The 26,050-nt window shown below is 42.0% G+C and overlaps 1 protein-coding gene across 1 annotated transcript in view; it reads right to left on the reverse strand.

The window, feature by feature from the left end:
- PDIA5 (protein disulfide isomerase family A member 5) overlaps positions 1-26,050 on the reverse strand; it is a 97,574-nt gene that overhangs the window by 60,240 nt on the left and 11,284 nt on the right. The window contains exons 2-7 of the mRNA XM_058840220.1: positions 25,536-25,662; positions 22,493-22,580; positions 9,022-9,105; positions 8,195-8,240; positions 2,527-2,619; positions 1,185-1,245 (exon numbers count right to left, since the gene is read on the reverse strand). Of these exons, the coding sequence (XP_058696203.1) occupies positions 1,185-1,245; positions 2,527-2,619; positions 8,195-8,240; positions 9,022-9,105; positions 22,493-22,580; positions 25,536-25,662 (499 nt within the window). The remainder of the gene's footprint in view (positions 1-1,184; positions 1,246-2,526; positions 2,620-8,194; positions 8,241-9,021; positions 9,106-22,492; positions 22,581-25,535; positions 25,663-26,050) is intronic.

Below are 26,050 nucleotides of genomic sequence, written 5' to 3' on the forward strand. Positions count from 1 at the left end.
GGAGGAGAGTTTCTGGGGGAACAGTTCAAAGAGAACGAAGGGTTAGATAAGGCACATTTCAGAAAGAGACTCAGTTGTGGAAAACAATTATTCCTGATACAGGTAAACTGTGAAAGCACTGTGCAGCCCAACTCTGCCCGAAGGGACGATTTACTGCAGAGCAGCCGTATCGTCTCCTGCTGACCCAAAGCTACTGGGAACAGCCACACACCACTCCAGGCCACACAGAACCACGCCACTGAGGAGTCTGAAGGCACAGAGACACAAGTGATTTAATTTAAAGAAAAATCATCCTCTTTGTGATGCATCAAACTAAGTCTTGGGCAATTTTGGGCATCTTGGCAGTGCCCAGATGAGAATAAAAAGGTAGACTGGTGTTTCAGGCAGTAATTACAAGAGAAAATACACTGAGGAACACTAGATAATGCTGCTACGGGACACAAGTTTTAAAGAGAATCAGCCAGCAAATTGCTTGTGGTACCTAACATCAACTTCCCTACTAGGGCACTGCTGGGAGGCTTTCCTAGTTTAGGTCATACAATTACTCCTTTCTCATGGCCTCCCTGCTTCCTGAACTGAGCAACAACTCAAGTGCAACACAATCTTGCTTAGCAGAGCTGGAAAGCCTCTCACACAGCAGTCACCAGGAAGCTCAAAAAAGCATCTGTAAATCTGCAACATTAAGGAGCAAGTAGCCAATGCAATGACAAGAAGCAGCAATACAAGGCCAAGGTCACTAAAGAAATGGAGAGACTCCAATGTGCTCTCCTCTTCCTGAAACCCCACTCACATTTGAGTTAGCCCTGCCAATGTAGGAGGATGTCTCTGGGATGGAGCAGGAACAACAGTCCTACTCCTGACAACTGCACTGTTCCCTCTGCCTGCAGCACACAGTGTTTCTGTTCTGTGCAGCATAAATCTAGAAAGGACAACAGGTAACAAAATTATAGAAAGCAGCTGCTTAAAAGAACATTGAGCAAGAGTCATCATCGCAAGAGAAGAGACAAGACTGGGATACAAGTGATGAAGAACCATGAAAAAACTGAGGACAAACAGGCAGAACAACACAAGGAACTGAATGCGAAAGGTGGCACAAGATGGTATTATTAGTGAAGCCTCTAGTCAGACTTGGACATCTCTCAGAGAAGGAGGAAAGAGATGGCAGGACATGCTGGGCTACTTACATGGGGCATAGAACATCATCAGTAGGGGCTTGTCTTCCTTCTTCAGAAGCCTTCTCAATTCCTAGTGAATGAATCAAAGAAAATAAAAAACCACACTTATACTCAATGACATCTCTTATTATTTGTACTACAACTTAAAAAAACTAATATATGTATTCATAGAACACAGGCTCATTTATCTGAGGGGAAAGGGCTCATCTTTTCTAAGAGTACTAATTTTTTTTCCTTGCTCGATTTTAACTTGAAAGAAGATGGCAAAACTGACTATACATTCAGCTATCTGCTGAATATCCTAGACTAGTATCTTCACTACTAATATGTGGAAGTTCCAAGGTGTAGTTCATTCTCACTACAGAATCTCTACCTGGAAACTCTTTCTTCGCTGACACATCCAAAATCCATATTGCAATTCAAAAAGTCAGACTCAATAATAACAAAACAAGTTCAGTTTTCACACTATGAAACCTTGCCAAACCTATGAGATGCCATGCGAAAAGGATTTTTCAGTACCAGCATGATAGAAAACTAGATGAAGTTTTCAAATTGAATGCAACCCTTGGAAGCCTTGTAATAGAGTACAGAGGGTGAACATTAAAAATTAATCTTCCTACAAAAACTGAATGTCAGAATAACCATTTCTAATATTAAAAATGAAAGCCAGAAAATTGAAAAAGCCTTTTACAAAATACCAGCTAGAGTCCAATCAATTAAAGTTTAAAAAATCTATAGACTAGAAAACTAATATAAAAGACCAAGCTGATTACATTAGAAAGAACATAATGAGTAACTGTGGTGGCACTGGCTTTTTAAGGTAGTTTCATCACATTTGCTGCTTTCCCTCTTAACACTGAGAGGACAGTTACTGTACCAAGTTAAATCCCTCAAGATCTGGATCTTGAGCTGGATCTTTCTTCCTGCTTCACACTTCCTAACCTCAGGCACATGAGGGAACCCAAGGTTTAATGACAACCTGCAGTTTGAAGAGCAGCAGTTTACCTTGCAAGCTGCTCTACTTCCCTGAGACAAAGAGGGAGGGCTGTGCCCCCACAGCACCCACAAGCTCTGACACTTGCTGCTTAGCTGGCTGAGGTCCAGACCACACACAGGGCCAGGACCCTGAGGTCAGGACCACATGCAGGGCAGAAGAAGGCAGGAAGCACAGGACTTTACAGTTAACACAACCCACAGAAGTTGTCAAATAACTTCAAACAGGCTGAGTGCTTTAAACTTTCCTTCCAAAGAAATAAAATAATGGTGTTTCACTAAGAGTTAATACAAACATACACACTCCCTTCATCCCATATATTTATAAAAGAACAGGATGTCTATCCAGGTAATGTACCTTTTCACTGTCCACATGCACAATATCTCTGGCTTCAGGATCTTCTTCCCACAGTGGAGCACCTTCTGGATCCTTGAGAAAGGCCACCATAGACTGTAATGAACAGGGGAAAAAAGCTCTTAAAGAAACACAAATGGAAATCATGAGACATCCAATCTCAAATCCATGCTGTGATGTAAAACCCATCCAATTAGTGCCTTTGCACTTCTACTCATATATTCATCTGCTCTAATGCAGATTAGCACAAATCTCCTGTTTCAGAACCAAGTGATTCATGGGTGCGTACCTTCATCATGACTGGTATTCCAATTTATCAGTTCCCACTCCCGCTATAAAACTGGGGAAAACAGAGTGGAAGTGGACCAGCACACAGAGAACAGCTTCAAGGATCCTTCAGAGAGCTCTTTCAATGGTACTAGACCTTCCACAGTGAGTCCCTGGATTAGCAGGAAAGACTTCTCTATGTGGAGGTCAGGCTCCCGTGCCCTTCACTGTATCTGAGTAACAGGACTAGCTGGAGGGCACACTGATACTTGCTGTGAGCAAAAGAAAATGAACACACAGATCATACTGATCAAAGGAAGAATAATCCACCAGCAGCTCCCTGTGGGACCCACCTACCTAAAAAATCTATTGAATGCAATTTCAAGTATGAGAATAAGAAGCAAATGTGACAGGAGAAGTGGGAAACACAAAACCCCAGGATTCTGCAGCTTCCACATTCAACAAACCAAGTACACCTACTTTGTAACTGCTTTACCTGACTCATATGCAACCAAAAATCCCTTTCAGCAGACCAGAGACATGCTCTCTTTACCATAAGGAAATATACTCTGATAGCTCTAATTTCAACCTGAACCTGAAGGAAACTCCAGCCCTCCTAAATCAATAAGATACTTTCCATGGATTCTGGCAGTCACACTACTCCCTGTTTCCAGCTGTACATTCAAACATAGGCCTGATCACTTTTATCCTCAGATGTCTGTGCTCTAGAAAACATAATACCTGGTATTCCATGTTCATTCACTGTTCAGAATGACCCCACTGCTTTCTCTATGGCATTGCTTGTAGGTTTGTGTCCATACCCATACAGGATCTGTGCCACACCAGGAACACAGGCCCCTGAGGAGCTTCCTTCAGTGTGAGTTGTGAGTGGATGAAGCTGCCACAGCACTGAGATATACTAACACACACCAAGACTACTTATCTAAAACCCTGGGTGTGTACTCCACTTTCTCAGGAGCAGGTTGGCAGCACGCCTGGTGACACGTCCCATCACTGGAACGGTCTCGGAGACATTTCTGCTGCCTTTCTACCTTTGGCGGCGCTGCTGTGGTACAACATCCCAACAGTTTATCAAAAGAGAGGGGAGTTCAGCTCATTTTCCTGCCTCTCAGTTGGCATTGCAAGGCTCAGGAGGATTCAGAGCTTACAGCAGGATCCATTTATTGCATTTATGTTTCTGTCTGCTTGCACAGCTAATATTGAAAAGATCTGTCTTATCACAAGAGGCAGCATGTATCATTCACCAGACAGCAACCAAAACACAGTAAAAAGAATCTAACGGGTGAAGATGACAAATGCTTCCAGAAGAAATTTGTTATACTGTGGCATTATCAGGGAAAGGAGATAGTTAGGGAAAAAAAAAATTAAATCAAGTAATTTACAATGGAGTTACAATATAAAAAGCTGTAGACTTAGAGACATTAACATACCAAATGACATCCTAGGAAGACTAATAATATATGGGGAAAAGGAAGATGAGGACAAAACAGCAGAGATGTTCTACCTTTAGGATAGCTGCATCAAGTTCTGCTCACCCTCAGCATGCACAGACCTCAACTATACACTGGAGAGGAGGAGAGGGGGGTCAACATTTTGGATGGCTAATGAGTGTAATTGACTCTGCTAGTTTCAAGAATTCCTGCATGCCAAATTCAGCCATGTAGAAACAGATGTGGTTAGAGGATGGGGGATTAAAGAGATTTAATTTGTCCAGCCTCTCCCTGTCAGCTGAAACAAAAAAAAATTAGACATGTAATGTCTTCTGGCAGGAGCAGGCAGTACATTGCCTTGCTCTCAATTCTTCACGCAGCAAAGAGAGCTTCCCCTCTCACTTTAAACAGGAAAGAACAACACCCAAACAAACCACAGCATTCTCTAATCACAGAAAAGCAGTGGTCTCCAGGCTGCTGTGTTAGGGGCCACAGCAGGGTCCAGGGCACAGCAGCCCTGGTTTTGTAGAACCCAGTCCTGCTGTGGTACAGTCAGGACCTGTTTGACCCCATGGCATGGATAGAAGCACCATGGGCTGTAGCCAGCTGTGCCAGCTTTGAACCTTAAACCTTGATTCAGCAGAGTACAGGACATGCTTCATCCAGCACATGCTGCTAAAAACAAGCAAGTTTTAAGAGGAGAGATGATCCACAATCATATACATGGACCTAGGTTTTAACTTGAAAGAAAATATACACAAACACATCCTTGTGCTTTTCACTCCTTTGAAGTATCATGCAGTAAGGATGCTAATAACAAGACCTGCCTCAATTTCACACATACACGCCTTACAACAGCCAGCTTGAAAAGGGTTCAGGGTTTAGAGCAGGACCAATTTATTGAGTTGGTCTATTCCCTTTGCTAGTACTAAGCAGATTTGTACTTCAGTGAGTTTTCTCCATTTTAGAAGGGTAAAACTCTCCCTGTACTTTATACTCCAGAAAAGGCTTCACCATGTAATAAACACAGCCTGGATACTGGCACTGTGGCTCTCTTGACAATTAGACATCATGTGGCTAAAGCAACATGTGAACAGACATTGCAGGTAAGATCAAAGACTGATCTAAGCTTAGGTCTTCAACAGCAGATGATTATAGCTACTTGAAGAGAGGACAGACTAGTACTTACAGCTCCGATATAGCTTACACTGGCACATATTCTCAATTTCTGGTAAAAAGAAATTAAGTTTATGGACTCTGCACCAGCTGTTGTATATGGACCTCTGTGCTTTCTAACTATCAATGGATCCATCTCTTATGACTATCTAAAACTGTTTTTCAGACTTCTAAATTCTTGGCTTTCACAATATGTAGCTACTAGTTCCAAATTTTTTTTTTAACACTGTGGTTATTTGTTTCAAAGCAGCCATCCCAAAATGCCACTGTTTGCCCTCAAATTTGCAGAAAAAAACCCCCAAAACTAATCACTCCCTTTTTTAAGCTACTCACAGTTACAGAAATATCTACTGGAATTTCCTCCAGCTGTCCTTTTTAGTAAGCCCTTCTGCAAAGAATTTGAAACATATTTTTTAAACGATTCCTAATAACTTTGCATCACTGAAATTTATTCTCTTGCCTTCCATCTCCCTTTCCTAGATACCACAAACTGCTCAGATCTTAACACAGGTCTCAACAGCAGGAGGTTCTGACTGCCAAGTAACTTCCCCTACTGTGAACACTATGCTATCCTTTATTCCTCCTTTTTCTAAGAGTGAAACCACAAGGGCATCTCTGCTAATTACATAAGGATTTAGTTACTGTAAGAAATGAAAAGCTTTTCTAAAAACCTGAGTACACTATCAGCTGGATCAGCCACATCTATGGAACTGCTGATTACTCCAGAAAGAATCCTTTTAGAGTTCTTCAGAGCTGTGTCCATCATTCTCCAAAATGTCATACATATATGTCTGCTGAATGTCTGGAAAGAAGATCCGAGTTTTATTGCCACAAGTTTGCTGAATGATGTGAAACAAATCCTTTAATCTCCCTGTTCTTCAGTGTGTCCACCTGTCCATAAAATGAGTACGATACCCTATGTAATGGTGTTGCTCTGCTCCTCTCTGTTTGTGCGTACTGGGAAACTCCTGACAAACACAGCTGAGAGACAGAAACAAAGGTCACTGGCTCAACAGAAGAAAACAGGGAGAAGTGGAACAGAGGGAGAAATACAGAAAATATCCAGGCAGCTGTGAGCAGCAGAACAAGCAAACAGCTGAATTATTTGATCACTGCCCAGATCTGATCCACTGCCCCACCTGTAAATCATTAGTGGCTCATTTCACAGGGTCAGTTAATTGAGGACTGGAGCCCCTAGAGTGAGGGAGCCTCAAAATCCCTCTTCCACCCACAATGAAATCCCACATCCCTGGTCATGGGATGCTGCTTTCTTCTTCCCAGCAGGGAGGGCAAAAGGGAAGGGTGAAATGCTCATCACAAAACAGCTGAAGGAATAAACGATCTGGTTCCTGTTGTGCCATGATTGTCTCTCAGCCCAATGCTCCCTGGAGCACTGCAGGTGCTTTCCACTTGATCTGATCTGTAAGGAAGAGTCACAGCACTAATTCCTGGTTGCAGCACTTTATGGAGGGCAGGACAGACACCTCATGTATTGTTCAAATCACCCAAATTTAGACAACTAGCAAATCGCCCTTAACCCATCACCCACCACAAAGGAAAAAAATAATCACCAGCTACAATTCCTCCCTAAGTACAGAAGCTGGTTTAGGCAGCTGCTGACTGAGCTGGGTATTTAACACTGCTCTTCCTAATTCCAGGCAAGATTTCTGCTACAGGAGATGGGAAGATAAATGGCCCTACCTTCTCCATCTCAGACAAATCTGCATCACAGCCTTAAGTGAAGACTGAACGAATTCAAGTCAGAGCACACTTCCAAGACAGTCCCTCATCAGATACTCTCTAACTCTGGCTGCAAAAGCAAGGTCCAGAGCAAGTGCATTTAGGAACAGCCACTCTGGCAGACTCATGTTCATGCAGCATCTCACAGAGGCTTTCCTCCATCCCAGGGCGATCCCCTGAACAAGTCAGAAAGGGGGAGTACATGGAATTATATCAACCTGGGATGATATCATTAAGCCTTCAAAAGACCAATGACTATGCAGAGCTTGAGTTTGCTGGAGGAGGAAGAGGAACTGGGCATCAGAGCTGGACAGAAGTGATTTCTGGAAGCCAAGTCATTGTATCCTCAGGTCAGGATACTCCCAGCACTTCACCAGGGCTTTGCAAAGGAAAGTTGCACACTTTTGGCCTGTGTACTGTGCTTTTAGTCCACCATTTCCACAATCATCTGGATCTACACATTCGTATCATACCTCATGCCTTCGCTTCCCAATGCTCCCACAGAACGTTACCTTCCATTGCTTTATGTCAAGATTTGCCGGGAAAGAAGAAAGGTCATTTTATACCTGATACACTCAAAGCACTTTCATAGGAGCTGTGGTTCCACAATCTGATAAAAGATAAGGCCACTCAGCTCTCTTTAAAGTTTATAAACACACAATCTAAGAACCTTGGAGAACTCCTTATCAAAATGCAGTATCAGCTAATACTTTCAGTTATACTACCACAAAGAGCACCTTGTAATTAAAACAAGAAAACCCTTATTTGCTACCAGTGTGTAAGTTAACTTGCAGTTTACTTTCCAATTCAACATAGAGTCAATCTTTTAAATAATGAACTATTTTCCTGGATCTGTGGTTGACAGACACGTAGGCACACAAAAACCTTTAGGCCATTCTGACAGCTGTTTATGAAGATTAATCCCCTCCCTTTCATGCCTTCAGCATGAAAAAATATCAAAACCTGTTTTTAATCCACAAATGTCTCACCCACATCTAGCAAAACCAAAAGAATAATAATGGAATATTTGAATTTACCTTCAATGTGACCGCTCTGTTATATGCAGTATGAAATGCACCGTCCCTGTTAAACGAGGAGTGGGGAATAGAGTTAACTTACAGTAACATTACTGGAATTCATACAGCTGCTCTCCTGACTTCTCGCTAACCAGAATAACATTATCCTCCTGAAGTCACAAAACTAAGCTCGCTAACCAGAATAACATTATCCTCCTGAAGTCACAAAACTAAGCAGAATTTACAAGAAGAACAAGAGGCAGAAAAAAGGGAGGGTGCAGCAAACCAGTGTAAAGAAAACAGTTTCCCAGTAAACAATTTCCTCCCTGACACTTTAACAAGATTATTTACTAAAGCATGATCTTTGGAGATGGAGATGCAGCTACTTGGTGTACCTAACAGTACTCCCACGCCTATTATTTTCAGGAAGAAAAATCTCTTGCTGTCTCACAACACTTGCCTTTCTCCACTCACATTATGAAGCACTATCTCAAGTCAGAAAGGCAAGAGACGTGAAGCAACTCGTCCAAGGCACATGCCAGCAGACAGGTGACAGAAAGCAAGAGAACTCAAATCTCAGGCATCAGCCCTGTGCACTGGACAGTTTTAGTACACTGGACATCTCTCCCTGGCCCCACTTATGCTTTTAGTGTTCTCTGTTCAAAAGCAGAATAAATTTAACTCAACTTCCGTCATAACACATGCTTGCAAATTGAAGAAACAGCAATTAATTTCATAGGATAAAAAATCCGTCATCTTAATGCTACAGCAGCATAGGGCTGAAAGAATAAGCACTCTTAATGGGGGCATCAACAATCATGAACTACAAATCCCAGCCCAGCACTCACTTATAATGGAGTAAATCCACTCCCTTCTCCTTTGAATTAGGATCTACCTTCATCTTCTTGCATAATTTTCGGCTTTCAGTATCACTGCAAAAAACACATATTGGAAGAAAGGTTACCAAAAAAGAAAATCAAATGCATTCAGTTCTGAGAACTCATTGCTGTGCTTCCTCATCAGTAATTAATTCAAACTAACAGTAATTTGGAAGATGTTTGGCTAAGTTTGTGAAAGGCATTGTGAAAAGCTCCATTAGTCAATTTACTTTCTCTGTTTGCTTGGTCAGGACACAGTGAACTGTGTTAAATTTACATTCCAAAGCCAAGCCCTGACCAGTAGAGAAGCAGCTCATTTCAGCATGTCCAAGGACCTGAGCAGATCTTGTCCATGAGATTAACATAAAATTTAGGAAGTCAAATTTCAGTAAGATCATGCTACTGTTAGGGTGGTGGTCAAAGAACACTGTTTGTGAAAAGATTCAAAAGGAAAGAGCAGGTCAGCTTTTCGGCAGAAGATAATAAAAACCCAAAAAAACCCCATGTTCATGGTACGTCCAAGTCAAAATCACACGCGTTTAGCCTTAAAAAGGTCCTGCAGAAAACAAAACAAATTGAAATTTTGGAGCCCCAAACCCAGCAACCCCATTCATTCTAGGTATGAAAGATGTGTCCTGGAGCCACACCTGGAAAGTAGAGGCAAAAAACAGCCCTTAAAGAAGGAGGGAGGTATCAGCAGACAGACCTGCTGGAGGTGTCTTCAAATGGAAGAAGACTGAATTGCCTCCAGCACCAGGTTAGGCTGACTCGAAGAAGAGAGAAGGGTCACGGGAGAGAACTGCAAATACATTTGTTTCAGTGGGCAGGTAAAGGGTCTTCATGGCCTAACTGCTCTCCTAAACAGTGCAGGAGTGAGCCATAAGGAGACTTCAAGCTGAAGTGAATAAGAAGTTGGTCAAAGATCTGGGGAGATGAGCGAAATAGAAAAGAGGATGATTCACATTGACAAGGCTGTTCATCTGCATTGACAAACAGCAAGATTAAACAGCTCGGAAACTTGTTCCCAGCAGAGGACAACTTGTACCTTTTACGCAGAAAAATCAATTTAGAAAATGAAAACACTGAAAACCTATCAAGTTTAAACTGATTAGAGACAACAAGATGCAAGGCTTGCAAGAGCCCCGCCAAATTAAGTATCGTTGCCAGCACTGGTGCTAATTCTCCCAATGTTCTCCAGCTGTCTTTCTACAAATGTGAAGAACAACAAACACCAGGTTCACAGTGAGCTGCAAGTGAGAATGCACCTTAGTGGAAACTTCCCAAATGTTTATGGTACATGGAAATAAGGAGGAATGTGCCATGGGCACATGCAGCAAAATCAGAGTATTATGCTGAAGATAGAAATGAGCATTTTAAGGAACTAACAAAGCACACAACTACCACACCAGGAAGGAGCACTTGTAATCTCAATTGAACAGAAGTGTATTTATCTGAAGAGTCTTACTGAATTCATGTCAATTTTGCATTTTCACATCACTGTAACTCATAAACACTCTCTTTGCATCTCTGGGAGGCTGGAGATCTGAGCTTGAGAACTGAATAGTGTGGACACGTCTCCTTGTTACAAAATCAGACTATGGAACAAATGCCCTGGATTTGGAGTTATGCCAAAAAACTGTGTTTGCCACATGGAGTTCATACAAAAAGCCTGCAGCAACATCAGACCCAGGGGTCAGAAACATTCTGTCTGCTCTCCTCTGCAGTTCTCCAGTGTTCCCATGGGCTAAACCTAAATGACTCCAAAGTTAAGGAATCTCCAGAGAAGATACCAGTTTCGCATCATCCTTTTGTCTTACCCCTGACAGGCTCAGAGGTTTTGTGGTGCTGCTGCAGCTGAGTGTGGGCAGTTAACTACAGTCATGACAATCAACATTTATAAGTGCTCTTCTAGACATTTCCAAATGTTTCCAGTGTGCAGGTGTCTCTGTGGCTATCTCAGCTTTGCCAAGACAAATGTTAGGTGCTTGATGTGAACAAGTGTAATGCTGAAACCTCAGCAACAGGATCTGTGAAACCCCAAGATGTGCAGACAATTGTTCTGGCACAAACAGAGGACTAAACTGGGTATCAAGAGAATCCTGTGGCTGTTCTACCACTTATTCGGTGCAGTTTCTAACTATATGGAGAAGAAAGTGTAATTTTCCCTTATGTGTCATTTAGAGATCTGAATGGATACTAATATTCTGCAAGGTTTATGGTGGAAAAAAGCTACAAAGCATTACTACTGAGCTATACCTGTGAGTAAGCAGCTAGCAACTCCTAGCAATTCATTTTCTGTTTGCATGAGTTTCTATGAAAAAAAAAAAAAGATAAGAATAGCTATTTCACTGGATCTAAGTGTGCCCTGCTTTCAGGATTCCTCCATTTGCAGAGATTCACACAGCTGCCCGAATGCACAGACATTATCACAGGAAAGAAAGCAGCAGTTTGCTCCAGTATGTCTCCTACCATTTAGTGGGCAGATTCTCTGCACCACTGCATTGAGAGTTAAGCCTGTTTATACAGGTTATCTGCACTGATGCACGGGATACAAGAGGAGCAAATTCCAAGAGTAGGCAATGTCTAAATATGTATCAGTAACTTTTTCATGCATCAGTGCAGTTTTTTGCACATGCCAGACCCACCAGCTTAGATGCTATGCTAACAATTATTTGGAAAAAGCAAAAAAGGAGACGTACAGAAATGGCAGAGATGGACCCATCTGCTTTTTCTTTTGCCTTCACTTACAGACAAACAAAAACAACCTGCAAAGAGCAACCTGCTCTGATATCACTTGGTAATGACCATTATTCTTAATAACAGTAAATATCAGCACACATGCAGCCTGCTCTAAGATTTGTCTCTTTTGAATCTCAGCCAACAGCCTCTCTCTGAAGATGAGCTCCTCAACTCTCACATGGGAGAGGGTAATTAGGACTCCAGTTCTTGCAATTTAATTATATCACTTGAAGAGGCAGTGTAAGAGTTTGTTATAATGACTAAAAGTTAAAAAAAAACCAAAAAAACCAACAAAACCAAAACAGGAAATAAAAGTAATAGGAAAAAAACCCAACAAACCACAACCTAAGAAGCCAGAAACTACCCCCAAAATCAGCACTCCACCAACTCAGGCCAAGTCACTCCAGAAAAGGCACTAGGTTTGGGAAATACTGGCCTGAGGATGAGATCAGTAATGTGTCCCCAGCAGCCATCCTTGGCTGCCTCTTGACACTTCTGTCCAGAGCAATTTGAACCTTGGCAGGTCCCCGCTGTGCTACTGACAAAGGGACCCTTGCAGGCAGTCCTACAATAATCCAGCATTATCTCCCTGGAAAATCATCCAAAACATCAACCTACTTTCAATACCACAAGGACCTAACCAACAGCTGTCTATGTGGGAATAAGGTCAAACCTTAAGTGGCACAATGGCACAGCTTCCTTCCACTCCCACAGGCATGTCCTCTACTCTTCCCCTTCCACAGAACCAAACCAGGGCTCCAAAACATGCCTTTGCTGGAGAAGTGAAGACATATGACAGCTTGGTAAAAAGAAGAATAAAATGAACTTGCTGACTTAAGCAAGAAGTCTAAATAACAACAAAGGTAGCGTGCATTGCAAAGATCGCGTGCACACTTCACCCCTTCCCATTCACATCCCCCTCTCCTCTACCTGGACGTGTTTCTGCCATTGGGGGTTACGATGGAGCTGGCAGGAAGCCCAACTGGAGCACTCCCTGTAAACCTCTGGGGTCCCTCATCAGCATTAGCATGCATGAATAATCCCTCAGCACAGGCAGCCAGCTGTTACCAGGGCAGGAGGGCAGCGAGGGACCCATGAAGGAGATCTGACCTCCTTTGGCTCACCCCCAGTGCAGACAGCTCCTTAGGGGGACGTGTCACAGCCATTCCTTAGGAGTGGCACAAGATGCTCTGCCTGACCAGGACTGCCCACAGGTCTGGGCACTCATGGCTTTAAGAATGGAGAAGCAGTGAGAGATATTGATGGCAGTCCCCAGTGGCAGGCAGAGCAACACAGAAAAAGGCTTTTGCAGCAATGTGTCAAGGTAATTTGGAGAAAGAACAGAAGGTAAAGCTAGACAGAAGGAACACGAAATAAGACCCAGGAGTTTTGCTGCAGTTAAGTCCACATAGTTTCTAAATCTAAAACAAGTCCAAGATGGATGGATCCCAAGAATGGTGCTTGGAGGTAGAAGTGCAAAACCCCCTCCTTGGGACAAATTCAAATGTTGTCCAGTCAGGTCCCAAAGGAACATGGTAAGACCAAACATCCTCAGCACCATTCTCTTTCATGAGCACAAATAACATCTTTTGCAGCTTCCTAATTATTTCCATTATTATGTAATGCTGCCCATTGGCCTCTCATGAAGATGGGAGAACAGTCATCTCTGGGGAGGAAGGATCTGAAATGACTGTCAAATCTCCTCTTCAGCAATGAGAAAAATGCCATCCCAAAACGTTCGTGTTTCCAGTTGCCAATGAAACAGCAGAGTGTGCACGTGCTGTGTGGCCACATCACTTCCATGGCACTGCCCTGCCATCCCCCAACACTTTGCAATGAAGAGTGCACCCTGCTTTCTTTTCTGCCCATACTATAGGGTTTCCAGGCACTAGAAAAGTAATTAATAAAAATGCTGACAGAACCAAGTAACCAGGTCAGTAAATGCACCTGCACAAAAACTATCTCATTCCTCTATCAGCATATGATGTAACCACATGCAAACCACAGACCTCACAATTTCCAAACAGATTTTCTTTTATCTGTACATCTTGCCATCTGAAACAGGGCTCAACAATCCACATAAATTATGCTTCAGCAGTCCCTTATATCACAGTTGTGCCTGTAGACTAGTGCAATGGAGGCTCTGTTGTATCAGTGAGTGTACAAACACTGTCACTGTCCCAACAGCTGGTAAGGAGAAAGAGCAGGTTCCAAGAGCAAGGGAATACAGCAAAGACAAAGCAAGACTGACTATAAAGAAAGCCTCCCAACACTAGAAAAGCTTTGGAAGGTACCAGTCAAAGCTGTCTTCTTGTTACCAGCATGTTCTCTCATTCTTGCCTCTGTTGTTCAGGTACTTTCATTCTTTTATGTTCTAGTGAAAACGATCACAGAGAACTCCAGTTACAACTTCAGGGAAGTTCAACTGCAATTTCAGGCCAGCTATCAGAAGTGAATTACCATACACGGTTTCCCAGCCCAATGCACAGCCTTTGCAATACCCTCTGGCTACCTTCCATAGAATACACTCTCCAGTCAACAGACTGATGAACATCCTGGGAAAGCATGGAGTTGAGATCCTGCCAAACAACTAATTGAGCTTGTGACCCCAAAAAAACAGCAAAAGAAGTGTTAGCAGCAAAAATTTCCTCAAGCCTCCTAAAAATATGAAACACATTTGCACTCGCAAACCTAATCTGAAAGAGGAAGTCATTAACAGTTATAGTTGGATGTGCTCCTACAAGGTTTTGAAATTAAAAAAGGGAATTTATTAGCCATTGTTGGGGACAATATGGGATTTTGACTTATGCTCCTTGTAGTTATTGATTCCACCCTCCAACAAAGACTGTGTGATCCATTTACAATACAGCAGTTTGTGTACTTTGCTGACCAAACAAAACCAGATTGATTCTAGCAAAACTCTCCTCATACCGCAGGCACTGCCTTACCTCCCCATCATCCTCACTTCTCCCTCCTATCCCGGGCCAGCAACTGCCACAACCACTGCTGCTAACAATGTGTCACATTTGTAAGGCTCCTCATATTCTATAATGATCCCACACCCTCCTGTATAACTCTCTCGAGACTGATCTGAAATCAGAAAAAAAAAAAAAATCATAGGGAAAAAATCATTTCTCAAATCATCACGCTGGCTTGCACTTCTCTGAAGAGCTGGATGGTAATGGCTTACACCTACTTGAACAGAAAACCGATACTCAGCCATCAGTGCAGAAAGGCACTTAGATACTCTGCTCCTGAGTGGGGTTTAAGGACCTGCAGGCACCAAAATACGAAAAGGACCCAGGAGAAACGGATGCAGAAGTAATAAGCACAGGAAGCTTAAACACAAGATTTGCCTTGAAAACAAAGCAATGTTTTGCACCCATTCTGGGTTCCTGATGGAAATTATCTTCTAGAACAAGTAACAATAGCAACAGGTTTCCACAGCACAGAACAAATGAACCAGTCAAACAGTACGGCACATGAAAAGCTTGAATCTTTTAAGGGATGGGGGAGAGTGAAAGCCAAAACCAGAAAATGCACTGCTGGAAAGATTTAAGGATTAGCAGATGAACAGGACAGAGTCCCATGTGAATTTAGGGCCTGATTTTACCCCCTAGAATGCAGCAAAAATCCCCCTTCAAGGGGGGATTGCAATCACCTTGCAGATGATTGCAGCCTTCTGCTCCAAACATTCCCCTGGAACGTGCCAAGAATGCAAACAGAATAATCCATGTGCTGGGGAGACCCAGCACCACTTGTCACCCAATATAAACGACTCCCTGTGCCCATTAGTCAATTAGAGAGGCCAAGGATCTAGAGGAATAAGATTAAAAAGAAGTATTTTTTGAAAATTAAAACCCATGAGATGAATTCTTACTGCAAGGAGAAGCAAGCCGAAAAGCAGAAAGAGAACCAAGACAAAGAGGTAACATGTATGTATCATCATATCGTTAAACTAAAACAATTAAGAGAAAAAATTATAAGCTCCAGCCCCTGCAGTAAGTCAAGAAATTATAATGAACAGTACTTTCCATGGAAATATAAATTAGCAAGAGGCACTTGGCAGCCCACATACCTGCACAGAAATAAGGTAAACACATTCACAAGAACTACCAAAGGCTTTGCATGAACTTCCAAAACCACCGAGCACTCAAATTTTTTTGCAAAGCAGCAGCTTCTCTCATCCCACACCATGGCACAGGGGAGCACTGTCCTAACCTGGGACAAAAGATGACTACTACTCTGTCTTTGAGTTCACACAAATCTAGAACCCCAAAATGCAGGTTTTGAACAGGTCACCCATGAGCACAGAGATGCTGCAGCCCTTTGTACACCCATTTACAACCTTTAGCTGGACCACAGGCATGGAGAGGACGGATGCTAGAGGATGCCTTAAATTAATTAATGGGTGCAGGAAAATGGAGTTGACTTCATTTACATTAAATCTGAATGCGCTTACTCCTGCTGAAAAGCAGCAACGTTGAAGACTGGCTAATGAGCAACTCCAGGCAAAACCCACAGAATACTCAAGTTTAGGATGAAACAGACATGAGCTCAGGCTCATACACCCAATCATTACTGTGGATTTAGTTAATTGCTCTGTGTTTCTGAATTAATGCAATACACCAAACTAAATGGGTTTAAGTTAGGAACTGAGAGCTTACTTAAAAAAGGATTTTTTTTTCAGATTGGCATAGCACTTCCTGCATGGTCACTCTTACAGTAAAATAAAAAGGCTTTAATGTGAATGAGCATTAACCACACAGACAGGTTATGACAGAGACACGAGGAAGGCATCGAAAATCTATGTTGTAAATGCAGCTTGCCCTTATGAATGGCACTTACACAAGGACCACACTGGCAGTATAACTCACTTGCAAAGCGTTCCTCAGGGACACCTGCCTTACCTCCCCTGGACCAGCTGCAAACAGAGCCCCTGTGACCAGGCTGGAACTATGAGCCATCCTCCCCTGAGCTGCCCTTCACCTTCAAGGCTACTGTAGAAAAATGCAGAAATCCCAGACACCACAAAACTGCTTGGATGGAAAGGGCTGCACCAGGGCAAGAGCAGCACTCCTCCTTTCTTTTTTCTCTCTCTATTAGATCTGGTCAGTTTTATTTGCAATTTCAAAGCTTTTCATCAGCTTTAAAATTCAGCTACAGGTAAGAAAGATGAGTAGACTTAGTCTCTTAAATAAATCCTACTTCTGAGTGGCTTTATCAGATGAAAGTAAAAACTAGAGAGCAAAATTACTCTAACACCATCTGTACTGCCAGTCTTATTTCTGAAATTTCTCCCTGCTATGTCAAGGCATTAAGCACATTCATTTATGACTGTGTGGATAGGTAAAGCCTTTCTGTATCTAAGCATTAAGAAATTAGAAATTTGGGAAGACCTCATCTAAAAGACAGAAAACCAGGGATATTAAGGAAAACCCCAGAAAAGACAAATACTCCTTAGATTTGGCTCTCTTGTGAACCAGCATGTTTAGCTGTGTAGGTTTGAATGTACTGCTTTGCCAGCCAAATTATGGTCTCACCTTTATGCTAAGTGTCATGGGACTGCTATAATAAGTAATTATTGGGGATGGGGACTACAAGAATGATGCACATGACACACAAAAAAGGACTAAAAGAATGACACTCAAAAGCAGAAAAAGTGGGATTAAAACCAAACAAAAATTAGTCAGACACTTTAACCAGATGGCATTTCCTCTTCCTAGCAGTCTGATGTGCTAAAGCCAAGCACACGCGCTATGACAGCAGATGGAAATCACACAGCTTTGTTTATGTTTGGGACCTACAGTAAAGGGAACCATGCAAGTTACAGCAGAGAATAATTACCCAGAGCCAAAGAAATGGGTGGTTTTTTAAAAAATACCAATCCACAATTAGGCAGGAGTTATAGTCAATAAAAACTCGAGACAGTTCAGCAACTGGAAAACCCAGGAGTGTTCCCTAAATGAAATTCAAGATGGAGAGAGCTACTTTCAACCTCTTCAAAGCTGTACCTGACCACAAGGTGCTTTATAACCTGCCAAACACATTTTCTTCTGGTCAACAAAGCCATTTTACTTTCTTTCCACTTCACCCAGACTAGTTACACTCTTCCAAGTAAAATCAGTCCTTGCCCACACTGTGGTCTATCACAAAACCCACTTAAGAAGGCTAGAGAATAACTTTGTAATGACTATTCTTCAAAACAACACCTTGGGACATCACAAACTGGGACTAGAGCTTTGACTGCTTTAAATACAAGCAGCAACAATTTTCTCTTTCACTCAAAAGGTAATTCCATCTTACTGTGTTCCCAGGCACATCACTTTTTAACTTTTACTTGCCACCAAAAATAGTTCCTATTTTTAACAAAATTCCTCTTTTACTTGGCCATATCAGTGCTTACCTCCACTTGTACCAGGCCTTAAAGAAATGGAGGTTTTGGGAGATCAGGGGGACGCAGAGGCTCTACAGCACAAACCCCAACTTGCTGTCAGAGTTAGCAGCAGCTAGTCTCTGAGACAGAAAATGTCACATCCTTTTGTGCTTTTTTGCAGATATCCTAAGCTTTCAACTCCCCATGATGCCCTTCAATTTTCCAAATTTCTATCAGCCTATATCTAAAAAAATAATTCAATAAATAGCACAACCTCCTGCTTTCTTACATGCCCATTCCAATTTCACCTGAATGCCCTAAAGAGTACTCATTCATGCTGCTGCAGCATTTTTCCCTTTCAAAGCTCTCCACATTTTTTTATAAACACTGACTAATGAATCAGGCAATATTTACCCAGTTGCTTGGAAAACAGATATACCTTTTGTAACTGCACAAAGTAACAAGAAGTGACTCATTAGCAGTGTCAGGAACAGAAGCTGTGACTCCCAGCTCTATTAACGTGGCATCTCCCCAGACACCAGTCCCAGAACACTTGCTCCCAAGATGCCTGATGCATCTCTCTGGAACACTGAAGATTTAGCAACCTACAGTGTTGTGCTCCACCCCCAATACCATGCATCTCACCAGGCATAATTAGTTCATATCAGTATTCTCCTGTCTCACACCACCATTACCACCATTCATTCAGTGTCAAATGCCTCAGCAAGGACTTCTTAATTAAAACATGTAAAGGCTAAAATAAAACATATTTTTGTCACAGCACTGCTAGGTCTTTCATTCACAATTGAAATAGCTTCATGTTTAACTGTGTACAGAGCCACATATGCTATCTCAGCACACAGCAGCAAACAGTGACCACTTCAATGCCATGAGCAATTCTCAAGTTGCCCCTTCATCTCTAGAAGGAGGCGTCAATCTGCCTGCAGGAACTGACTGAGCTCTCCTGAACAGGACCTTATCTGCAGTGCCACATGAAGGGGGTCACACTCCAGCGCTGCACTTGGCACAAGTGAGCCCAGCTGTGCAGGAAAGCCAGGTACACGGCATTCCCAGCCCTACACTTCCCAAGCCCCAGCACTCTGGGGATCTCTGCTACCCTGCCTCAAAGTGACAAACTAAGTGGCAACCTCCTCTACTCGACACTGTCTCAGAAAGAAACCTAGTATTTCCCTACATCATGCTGAAAAACTAACTTCCCTCTCTCCCTGAGACCACTCAACCTGGAACTGAAAGCTCAATGCTAATCTCTGCCTTATACCACAGATATAACAGAAGCCAAGGCCAAGGAGCACGGTTTCCATGCAAACCAGCATTCAGTCCTGAATGCCACACTTCCAGCCACAAACCTGCACTCCACTGCATGAAATACAGAACATGCTGCTGAGACTTAGCCATCCACACTGATCTCGGTCTGTGCAGCACAATGTTCTCTCCTGAAAATAAGGGGAAGGAGAATGACAAGAAACAAAAAAAGCACCGCCAGTAAAGAAAAAGGAAAGAAAAGGACTGCCGTCATCGCCACAGGGAAGCAGAGGCACAAACCACAACTCTGCATGTATGCCAGCCTTGCTAACGCTTGGATCTGAAGGCAAAGAAGCCCAGTACAGCAGGATGTGAAAAGCAAAGCCAAAATTCCCCACTAAATATTGCTGCCAAACAAGACATTTCTTGTCAGTATTTGTAAAACAAATTGAGCCTGTGCTGTAAATATCCCAGCATCTGTCTGCTGTTTGTTTCAGCATGAAGACTTGCAAATAAGCCTCCCAGCATACTTGCTGCAGGAGAGTGGCTTGAGCCACTCTGGAAGGACTCCGCTGTCCAGGCCCTACAACTGGTGCTCTGTGACCTGGGGCAGACCGCACTAGTGCAGCCTCTGGTATTGTTACTGCAGCAAGGTGGGCAGTGGTTTGCAGACACTTGTATACAATTTTTTAAAAAGCAGTAAGAAAAGGACAAAACCTTTCATGAAAAAAAAAGAAGTTTAAAAGTTACCTCAACACTACTAGATTGATTTCAGAATGCTTCAAAAGCTTAACAAGCAAATCAACCACAAAACTTGGTTTAGACTCAAACTATTTGTTTAGGCTTTCTTTTTGCATCCACCAAGACCTGCATTACCACAAGCCAGTCTTCCAGCTCACTTTGCCCCATGAAGCAAGTTCACAAACTCTGTTATAGTATCCCTTAGCAGGAGTGATAAAAGGGATAGAAGTCCATGTCTGAAAGATGCCCAGCTATTTTTTCCAGGTTCTTCCCAAACAAGACATGAAAGACAGCTCTGCTTTACCCACAAAGAGAAAATTACTCCTATTGCCATGTTACAGCATCCTGGTCACTGCCTGCCACTCGGCAAGTGGTAATCTGATTGTAGCATTACTGGTGTCAAAGAAAATTTTGGGAACCTACCAATCAATTCCCAATCCCTTACAGGATGACTTTCACCATGCTGCATCACTGTCTGAGATTAACTCACCCTTCAATATAACCCCATCACAGTGAGAGGAAAGGCACTGCAAGTACCAAGCTTCCTATGAGAAGTATTAAAGCACTGAATGGGAGAGACTTGAAAATACATTTCTTGCAAGTAGCTTCCACAACAAAGTTTGGTCTAGATGTCAACATTTGGAAAATGAGAATATATTAGGGTTTGATGAATTGAAGTTTATTTTACAACAAAACCAAACAATACATTTCCCTCCCCATCACCATTACTTACAAACTCAGGAGCAGAGACTGACGTGTTGAACTAAGTGCCAAAACTTCCCTGGACTTCAAACTGAAGTCCTAAACACAGAATCCTTCTTTCTTCAACCCATAACTAAAATCCTGAAGGGAGTTATTGTTTAGTTGTATTACAGCAGCATTTTGAAGGGCCAGCTGAACAGCCTCATCATCCAGCATTTATATATACCACAGACACACACAGAGTAAGCAGTATGTCCCCCGATACAGAGGTAGCCTAAAACAAAAGACACTAAGGTAGCAACCAGTCCATAACCAGAAACTGAAGCTGATTAGAAACTGAAGCCAATAAGCTAGCTCAGTATCCTATCTGCTAGCCCTCATTGCTGACAACAAAAAATTACCTATCAGTGCTTATGTTAGAAATGGAGACTGGTTTTCATGGATTTCAGAGGTATGCCAGAACTCCTCACAACCTTCACCTTGTCAGAGTCAATACAATTTACTGACTGGCTTTTCAGCAGGTGGCAAGTGGTACAAGCTTCACTGACCTCTGAGGAACAGCCCTGCTTTCTGCCAGCAGATGACTTGGAACTCTGTCCCCACCAGTTGGGCAGAGATCAAAGAGTGTGTGCACTTGGACGAGGCCAGCAGAATGCAAACAGAAGGAAGAGGAGTCCACAGAAGAGATACCTGCCTGGTGACAGGTGGGGAGCAGGGCAGGTTAGCAATAACAAACCCACGATAACTTGCATTTAGCAATGACTTATTGTGGGTCACTGTTTGATGGATGAAGGTTAATTTAAAAAGTCTAATTTTAAGTGAGCCAAATGATGTGCAGAGCTTGTGCACTGTGTACAATCTGTTCATACCATGGCAATCCACCCAAACACACAGGTAGGCAGCAAGCTGCTCCTCTGCAGTGCACGAAGGGGAACTTGCCACCTGCAGGCAAAGCTCTCAAAGCTGCAGAGGTACTACAAAACACAAGCTAAAACCACAAGCAAACTACTACTGAGTTGAACCATAGTGGAGATTTTCACATCTGCAAACCAGAAAGTACACACCTGTTCATTCCTCCCCACACATACAACCACTTACAAAAACAAGTTTCTCTGCCTTCACATTAAAAATTGACAGGAACTTATGTCAGCACAGAGGAAGGTCTTTAAAAGAAAGCACATTTTATTGAGAAACCCAAATGGGTGGATGTTTCAAAACCAAGCAAACAGCCTTACTGCTCATACATTTGCTGTCAGAGCAGAATTACATTGCCCTCCAGCTGAGGCACAACATGTGAGATTCTCCTCCTGTGGCTTGTGGAAAAAAAGCTTGCACCTTGTGTGTCCCCTCTGAAAGGCAATATTAGCTGGGGTCTCAGCTTAAGGCTGAAAAACATGCTGTCAGAGAAGTAACAACAGCCATAAGGAAAAAAATTATTCCCCTCCACTCGTTCAAAGGAAGAGAAGATGGTAAGATACAAGTTCCCTACAGAAGAAACTGCACAGAATTATGTGGGTCCAGTTAAAGGCAAAAAGTTTCAGAGCCATCAAAAAAGCTAAGATAGTAATAAAAGCCAAAAGAGGAAAGGGAAAATAAGAAGGAAGAGAGCATAACACATACCCACAGTCTATCCAGCTTATAGTACCTCGTCCTTTCACCTCCTGGGCCACACTGGACAGTAATCTGAGTGAACTTTCAGCAGCAGATGCTGGAAGACAAAATTAAATAATAAAACTAAATGAACAACAGCATTACTACTCCACACAAAACAACACAATGTTTCATTTCTATGTTCCGAAACACCAGAAGAACATGTTGTCTCATTTGAAGAAACCACTGCAGCAGGGATCAGTAAAATCTGTAAACTAGAAGGATAGCTGGCTGCAGCTGAAGCTGGGTGGCCCCTTCCCTCAATCCCCTTAAACAAGACATTGAAATTGGTATTCCAGATACGCTCCTTGAGCTACATTTATGGAGCTATACTGTGTCCTCTCCATCAGCTTCCATCCCAACACTGCCTTTTTCCCTGTGGCTGGGCATGAACCAGTTTACCGCAGCCTGCTAATTAGTGCAATTTCATTTAGGACTTTCATCAGCTGTAAGGGCAAGTCATTCAGCATCTCTGCCTCCCTAATTCTACCCCAGCCATACACAGAAAATAGCAGATTTTATTCTCATAATAACCCTGGGAGATACCCAAATCAACAGTCATGAGCAGTACCCAGAAAAGGTCCATCCAAGTACTGGCTGTATTATAAATACCCAGTAGAGATTTTCATAATGCCATGCCACATGTATAGATTTTGTAAAACACTACAATTCCAAAAGAGTCTTATAAATGGTATTAAAAATAAACAGAAGAGAGAAAAATATAGCAGTACAAATAAGTATCCATGCCCCCAAAAAATCTTAACAGGAACTGTTTCCTTCCTCAATAAACAGAAAATAGAAACCCAGAGCCTCTTCCAGATCTCCACAACTACTTCAAGTAATTGGATGTAAGAATGAGATATTGGGACAGACAGAATGCTTTTGTAGACCAATATCTTGTCTCCAGCATTTGAGGAAGCGAGGGCCTGTAGATGTCAGAGCAGACAAGTAGAGCCAGCTTGTAGGGATAACCCCTCAAATAATCTCTAAACTTTCACAATTTTTACCTCAACAATCTCCTGAGCCAGAAACAGCCTCTGTATTTGGCAGACTTTACTTGGGCCTGATGCCATCAGAGACACCAACCCACACGTATCAGCTCTCAAGAAACTCTCATACCCCCAATACCATGCAATTGCCACCTCTCACCAACACAAAGACTTAGGTGGGGGAATTCTTTGCATGCACTTAGAGTGGAACAGTTTGAGAAATACATTTTTAAAAATAAGCATTCAGGGGACATTTGTCCCCTGAATAGCTGAATACTCAGTAGCTGAGTACTCCTGGTAGGATACCCAGCTGGTAGGTGGAACTAAACATCAACAAATTATGACACCTCCCAAAACCAATGAATTTTCTGATTGCAATAGAAAGTGACATCTAGTTCTGCTCAGCTGGGAAGTAAAGCCTTTGTTCCAGCAGTATGACCAGATGCCAACATCTCATCATAGCTGGGGGATATATATCTGGGATTGAAATTGGACATCCAAATTCCCATCTCCTTTTTCCCCTCCCCTCTTTCTGGGTGACTGTTGAGCAAGAGATTTCTAATTGTGTAAGGATCACTGTTTCAGGAAGAAACATTAATTCCACAGTCAGCTCTGTATGCAATGCTTTAGACTGCTAAAACCAACCAATTAAACAACAAAAACAGAAAAAAAGAAATCTCCATAACATGGCTTTTGAACAATGCCCATAGGGCAACATTTATTAGATGAGTGTCACAGCTGAAGTGCTCTGGTTGTGCTGCTAAAAATGAAAGTAACCACCACTTATAATATTAAGCGTAAAAAGAAAATTTTCCCTTTAAGAAGCTGAATAATACAGATGTCTTTTTATCTAAAGTGTTCCTTTCAAAAATCAAAAAGCATTAGAAACTCTTTTATGATTTTCACTTTGAACCTGTTACTACAAAACCATTTGGCCAAGTTCAAGTGCTCAAAGTTCCCCACTACAGCAAAACACAAGTATCTTAACACAAAAATAAGCCACGTATATAATTTTAACTGTTTCAGAATAAGCATAGCTATAGGAAATAAAGTTAATTAATCCAGCATCTGCACATCTGTGTCTGCAAAAAGGGGGAGGTGGATATTGGTCACCATATACTTCTCCAATTTGATACACTATGAACCCAGAGCAACTGTACCATCATTGTGTTTAAATGACACAAGAACTTTGCAACAGGTCAGAAAAGGAGGACCCAACACCCAAATAAGGCATCATCTTGTCCCATCTGCCTACAGGAAGAAGGATGAAGCAACAACAAAAACAATACAGCACTAAGGAAAATTATCTTAATTACACATTTTACTTCTTGCTGTCCAATGACTTCCACATTCATAGAAGCATTCTGCACTTGTGTATGGAGTTTAGTTTCTTGATTTTACATGGCATTACACAAAACAACCCCCAAAAAAACAAGGCAAGAAAGGAGAAAAGGTACAGCAGGAGCCAAACAGAGCAAAGGAAGAGCAAACAGGTAAGTACACAGCCAGAATGGTGAGCCTGAATGACAGAGGAAACAACAAAAAGATTCAAGGGGACAGGTGGCATAATGTGAAATGAGTCATTTTCCATCTTACACAACAGTTCTTCTTTTATTTTTATATTTTGTTAATTAAAGCTGAAAGACAACCATGGGACACTCAAAACTGTCAGAAGCAAAGATGGATTGATTTCAGTACTGTAACTATTCATTACACCTTTCAGTGTCACCAGGAAATCGAAACTTGCAAACTACTGTGATAAACAGACCAGAAAGCTCTTATTACAGGGAGCCAATTCTGGAGGCAAAGCCAGAATTAAGTACATTTTTGCCAATGTCAAAGGGCGATTAGAAGGCTGAATTAAGATGACTCTAATCTTGAAACATCAGGAGCCTCTGAATTAAAACAAAGAACACTGGTTCCAAAGAAGCCCTTACCGTCACATAGAAGCCCCTTGGTACACACCTTGTTGGGTACAAAGAGCTGTGACATAAAAGAAAAAAGATTAAAAAAAAAATACTTACCAGATTTGGAATAGAGCACTAGTACATTATTCCGTGTCCTGAGAAGCTTCTTAAAATCCTTGTGATCACTTATTTTTTCTATGAGCGGAGACACCTTCAATGAGTACGAGAATGCTGGCAAGAATGCCTAGGGAAACAGAGAGCCAAAAACATCAGTCATAAATACAAAGACAACCTGCTTTTGCAAATTGCTGTGATGTTTTTTTATAATCTTCAGATATGCTGCCTTAAATAGGCTATCACACTGATTTCATCAGCAAAACCAAAAGAAGAAATGCCAGGCACGTGATTTATTGAAACTGGGCCAATACATTCCTATCAAGTACCTTTAAATGTAAAGATGAACACAACATCAAGAAATATGGTTTTAGTTAAGATGCCACCCCCTTTAAAAGTTGGATCCCAAATCAGATAATCAGATAACAATTCTTATGTAAATTTAATATACTTTACCAAGAGAAGCAGCAAATTGCCACTTTGAGCTTGCACTCTTGTCCCTACATCTCTGAATATGC

Source organism: Poecile atricapillus, chromosome 5 (assembly GCF_030490865.1).
Source record: "Poecile atricapillus isolate bPoeAtr1 chromosome 5, bPoeAtr1.hap1, whole genome shotgun sequence".
Lineage (NCBI taxonomy): Eukaryota > Metazoa > Chordata > Aves > Passeriformes > Paridae > Poecile > Poecile atricapillus.